This window comes from Patagioenas fasciata, chromosome 2, assembly GCF_037038585.1.
Source record: "Patagioenas fasciata isolate bPatFas1 chromosome 2, bPatFas1.hap1, whole genome shotgun sequence".
Taxonomy (NCBI): Eukaryota; Metazoa; Chordata; class Aves; order Columbiformes; family Columbidae; genus Patagioenas; species Patagioenas fasciata.
The window spans coordinates 149,716,660-149,722,659 of NC_092521.1; the positions used below are offsets into that span (position 1 = coordinate 149,716,660).

Consider the following 6,000-nt stretch of genomic DNA (forward strand, 5'->3'; position numbering starts at 1 on the left):
TAACACCCTGGCAATGCTGGATGATAGTGACCTGACAGTGCAAGGAGGCTTCCACACGGCCCTCAAAAAGACAACATGCGAGACCGTTACTCCCATAGGCATAGACTAGCAACAAAACAAAACAAGAAATCATTTCTCTCCAATTCCAGGAAAAAATCCAGCAGTCAGAGGCTCCATCAAAGGATGCCAGAGAGCTACAGGACTCTCCAGAATGCCTTCTGCACCTTGTCAGTTGAGGTCAACATCAACTTCTGACATGGCATATGAGGTTCAACAAGCAGCTGGTACCACAATTTTACTATCAAAACCTAAGTTGCTTTAATGCCTTGAGGAAGCATTGGAGTCATTCCCTGTATTTTTTCAAAACACAAGATGACACATTTGGAAAAAATCTGGCAGCCCTGATATACTACTGTTAACAGACATGGTTGAGCATCCATATCTCAGACAAAGAAGTTACATCTTGCATAAGGGAGAAATACTTTCTGCCCTAGAAGTACACAATGAAGAAGGGATTATCAGAACACGATACAAGGCAATGAGTGCCAAGAGGAATACAGAGCGGTGGAAGAGAGGAAAGCAAACTTTGATGAAAGATTACGAAACAGTCACAGACACAGTTAAAACACAGCCACAAAGGCCATTGTCACACACACTCTGACCCTCTTGTGCTAAAAGGCCAAGAGAAACATCTAAGTACAGGGAATGAAACCACTAGCACCAAACTACAATAAGTTAACCAGAGCATTCTAGTCAAAGGCATCCCAACTAAAACAACAGTGACATACAAAATAGGCAGTAAGCTCCATTAAGGCATAGTTTTTAAAAGGAGCAGTAAACCTGAAGAAACATGCAAACAGCACATACAGACATTATAGTAGAAGGTAGCTTTGTGTTAAGACACATGTAGGATACAGCACACTCGAGATTTGTGCACTTCCATTAAGCCCATTACAAGATCAGTTACCTTTCCCTATGGTAACTTGAACAGCTGCAGGAGTCACTGCAAGTCAGAACCGCACTTCAGTAACTGGTTTGAAGCTTCAGGTATAGGTCAGAGCTGGAGAAGCAAGCACCAGGGACAAGGATACAGTGTGGAAGAACCTGTAAACCTATACAGCATCTTCCCATGCTTACGAATTCATATTGAAGTTCAACTTCAACATCATATGCTCTATTACTGTACTCATAGTAATTCTGGTATATTCTGCTGCATGTGCAAGTCATCTAATACTATTTATACCTCAATTTTTGTGTATGATTACATTATAAGCGACTAGCATATGTTTGTAACGAGCAAAGCTTCCTTTCATTTGTGTTGCACTTCCACCAACTTCTTCCCTGCTCACATATTAAAAGTGATTCAAGTTCTCCATTAAGACTGGAAGTGTGAACTAGGAAAATATTTGCTTGCTAAAAGTAACATCGTATTTTTCTAAACTTATTGTGCAAGATACAGGCTCTGCCCTAGAAAAACGGATTGTGGAAGATATTAACAGAGAGTTGCATACTAGATCTGAACACCACTAAGTGAAACAAACAAAATTTTGTATCCTTACATTATCTAACATTAAAATTGCCTTTGAGGAATGAACATCTAGATTTTTAGGCTCATGAAAGTGAAACTTGGGTATCAGTGTTTGCTGTGCTGTATATTTTATGGTATTCCATAGTATGCTTCCACAGATACTTAAGGAGTAAAGGAAAGAAAGATGAAACTGACTCACAGTCCCCCAAATATCATTAACGACCACAGCTAGCAGTTTCTAAAACAGGACCCTTACACACTGCAGAAACCTTCCCTCTCTTTTAGACATGGCTCTAATGAAATGCACCTGAAAATACAGCTATTAGTCTGAAAAACTACAAGAACTACACCAGAAACTTTAACGTTGTCAGGGAAGCCATTCAAATAACAGGATCACCCACCACAACACAGAGATGCTAGGAGACAAAGAAAGAACAAAACATCCTTTGCGGGACTCTGGGTGAAGTAACAGATTATAAAGAACTGCATGTTTAACTACTGATGAGAGGAATACTTACTGGAAGAAACAACAAGAAGATTGCTAAAATGTATTAAGAGAGACCAAGCAAGATCACACAGACAGAGCAGAGCATCTAGAGCTGAGTAAGGCCATCAAGTGGGAGTCAGGACAAGTGACACAAGTTGAATGTGCCAAGTGGCAGCAAAATCAGCAACCACATCTAAAACATACACAAGAAATATGGGATACAAGTGTTCGGAACAGGAGTTCCTGTTTTGACTACACATGCATGAAAATTACCTGAAGGTGCACAATAAATGCTTTAAGGATAATCTTAAGTGTTACCTAGCAAAGGGAGGTGTAAACAATGCACAATAACCAAGACACATGGAAAGTAAACAGGTGTAACAACCTAAAAGTCATTACCATTGCAAAGGGTCACAGTCTACCACATAGCACATGTGAAAGAAAACAGGAGCCACAACACACAGTGATGCACAATCTTAATAAGATAAGGAACCAAGCAGCTATGCAGAATGAGGGAAAGATGAGAAATAGCCACATCCAGGATAGGTACAGGAAGTAGAAGACCACAAGCTACTTTTATCTAGCTATAGATACATTTGGAGAAAAAGAGATATATTCAGAAGAGCAACAGGCAGTAGAGTACCGTGAGAGCTGGAGGGATGATTCATGGTTGGGGCAGAAAGACAAAAACACAGAAGACGACCCGAAGGAGAGTGGAGCTACTGCAGAGAGAAGGAAGAGGCTGGGGAAGGGACAGGAGCCTTGTCTGAGCCTCGGGAGCCGGGGCGCGGGGTGTATCCGGACTGCAGCGGCAGAGCGGGGCCACCGCACGCCTGCCAGGGCAGGAGGCGGCTGCCAGCGTCGGGCGGGAGGCTCGGCGCCGAGGGCATGCCCGGTGCCGCGGCAGCAGCCGGGCGGCAGCAGCGCCGGGGGGCGGGAGCGGGGAGCCAGCCAGCCATGTTCGGTGCAGGCAGGGACGGCGGTGACAGGCGAGGCCATGCCTGCGGGAGCGGGCCAGGGCAGGGGGCGACGGGGGCGGCGCGCCTCAGGGCCCGAGCCGGGCAGGCGGCGAGCCCGGTCCCTCACTCACCTGCTGCACCCCCAAGAAGTCATAGAAGTTCCGCGGCACCTCCTCCACCAGGTCGAAGAGCTCCAGGTCGCCGCTGTCCCAGGCGCGGGCGCGGAGCGCCAGCAGCGCCAGCAGCGCCAGGAACGGCAGCAGCCGGAGACGCGGCGCGGCCCGCGGCCGGCCCATGACCTCCACCCGGCTACAGCGAGGACGTGGCCTCAGACGCACCACTGAGGCCGCGCACGCCCCGGCGGCGGCTCCGCACTGAGGGGAAAGAGACAGGCCCGGCCCCGCCGGCCGCGCGTCCCGCGGAGGGGGAGACAGCGCTCTGCGCCTGGCCAATCGCCGCCTCTGCAGCCTGTGACGTCAGGTACCTCGGCAACCGCTGGCGCTCGCGCAGTCGAGGGGCTGCGGGGGAAGGGCGAGGTGCGCGCGGCAGCGCCGCCCTGGCATGAGCGGTCTCCGCGCGGCCGCTGCGGTGCGCGGGCTCGCACCGCGCCGCGTGCCGGCCACTTCCCCGCGCTCCCGCCCTTCCCCGGGTCCCCCCGCACCCCGGGTGACCCCGAGAGCAGTTCCCGCCCCCCGAGCTCCCCGGCGGTCGGGAGCGGGCCCTGTGCCCCCGCCCTGAGCAGCCTTCCCTCCGCCGGGGAGCCAGGTCCTGAGGGCCGGCAGCCGCCGCCCCGCACTCCGCCGCCCCGCACTCCGCCGCCCCGCACTCCGCCGCCCCGCACTCCGCCGCCCTCGGTGCGGGGAGCGCTGGGGCGATTCCGGGGTGGCTATGGCCGGTGCCCGCGGGCGGGCGAGCGCCGCGGCGGAGCGGCTGCACGGGCGGCGCTGCCCTCGGTGCCCTGCGCGCTGGATTTCTCCTCAGAAATGCGTTGGATTTATTAATTCTTCAAGGATGCGTTTGATTACTGTAACCTGTTCTACCCTAAAATCACTCCACCACGCTGTCAACCTGAACTCGATTTTTAAGATGTTCTCCCTGGACCTTTCATTATGTCCTTGCTTAAATTAACGTTAAACATGAATGCCAGATGGGAAATTAGATGGAGACTTAATGGCTCCACAGTACACATCATTAACATTAACTCACTTTTCTCTGGTCAGACTCCTTAGGACACCCCATCTGTTTATCTCTGCTGAAGCAAGGCCTGGTCAGTAACTCACTGTGAGAATCATCTCTTAAGAACGGCCAGATTCATTCACCCCAAGAGTATCCATTAACTGAATCAAGCCCAGAAAATAGTTTTTCCTATATAAAAAAATCCCACATGGCAATCTTATATGCATCTAAATTCACCTAAGAGGAGGCAGGCACCATCTACAAAATCTCTTTACAGTAAAGCACTGCCTTGGATATCTTATGGGAATAGCAAGATATGCCTTTAAAGTACACCCTGCTTAATTCAGAATAAGGACTTGAATCAACGTAACCATTATCAATTTTCCAACTCATAAAGTATAGAGTAGTCTTAGGTATTCTCGTCTATTGAAACTGTTCCCTTCAGTACAAACTATTTAAATATTAATTAGATTGATATTTAAACTCATGTTTCCATATCCCACATGCATGCCCACTGGGCTGTTAGGGTCATGATTCTGCCTCCGGCTCTGTTTTCTGAAAAGACACCTAAGCCCATTTGCCAGGAAATGATAATTTAACCAACAGTGCCAGATGTAGACTCTCTTTAACTCACCCTTTTTAAAAAGGAGCGCTTAACTGTTCATTCTGATCATCTTAAAAAATGCTTCTCCCACTTGATCACAGAGCCAAAAAACAATGCTTTTTTTAGAGAATGACAAAGAGAAATTCATGGACTTGCTAATTTATCAACTGCTTTGTTTTGCTGGAGTAACTGCACCTAATATAGATCTATTCCCTCTTCCTTATTTTCTTAATCTGTTCTGTTTTGCACACCAGTATTGATAGCATAAATTCCCTTTGTTGCTTGGGGTATATATGATGTTCTTGCTTTCAAGCCTGAAGCTTTATTGCATAAAAATACCATCTTTGAATTCAAAAAGTTACCTACTCATATGGTTGTAGAACAAGGTTTAAATATGCAAAGTACCCTCAGAATCCAGGGGCAAATGAAGAGTTTGGTAAGGTAACATTATTTTTAAACTAAGCTAAAGATTTTTTTAAATGTGAGATTAACAACAGTCCATTCCCCTTAATAGATGCTTTCCAAACCCTCCTTACCTTCTCAGTCATTCTGTATTTTCCATATCTACTGCATCTTGCCTCCTTAGCCTCTAAGCTCCTCAGTTAAGTTGATCTAGTGCAATGATCAACCTCAAAGAGAAGCATTTGTTATTTCAAAATCCACCTCTGCAGCTCTTGCTGGAGCTGTTAAAATAGCCTTAAAAAAACTGATAAATGCAGGTGATCTATTCTGCTCTGCTGAGCCTAGGAGTAACTGTCCTAACACTGACTGCCAATTGCAGGTATCTTGTGGCTTCAGTCCTGTTGAGAACAACAGCTGATGATAGCTATTTTGAAAGAAACATCTTGAAATTCTTCAGATGAATTATGGTTTCAGTCAAGAGGAATGTGTACTTAAGAAGAATAATAGGAGAAAAATGCACTGATGATAATGGGATTATGATTATTTAAAATATGTATTTAAGAGATATCTCACATTTATCCCATGCCCAAAACCCACACATGGGTTTTAACAATGTGGAAAATTTGAATACTTGTTTTTATTTTGCTCCTTAAACCAATGGAGGGGAAGGCCTGATACCACATATAAATTTTCTAAAAAGGATTTTTCTTTTAACTTTAGGCTATTAGATTAGTTTAAATGTTTACATTAAAATCATTCTGTACTCCAATAATAAATACTGACATTTTGGGAAGAAAATGCTTTAAATTCTATTAAAATTCCGTAAGTACCACCATAATAACGA

General features: G+C 46.4%; 1 protein-coding gene across 1 annotated transcript in view; it reads right to left on the minus strand.

Moving 5' to 3' along the window:
- The window catches only part of DNAJC1 (DnaJ heat shock protein family (Hsp40) member C1), a 103,477-nt gene extending 100,114 nt beyond the window's left edge, over nt 1-3,363 (minus strand). The window contains exon 1 of the mRNA XM_065831081.2: nt 3,106-3,363. Within this exon, the coding sequence (XP_065687153.1) occupies nt 3,106-3,270 (165 nt within the window). The 5' untranslated portion in view covers nt 3,271-3,363. The remainder of the gene's footprint in view (nt 1-3,105) is intronic.
- Between the last annotated feature and the right edge of the window lie 2,637 nt (nt 3,364-6,000).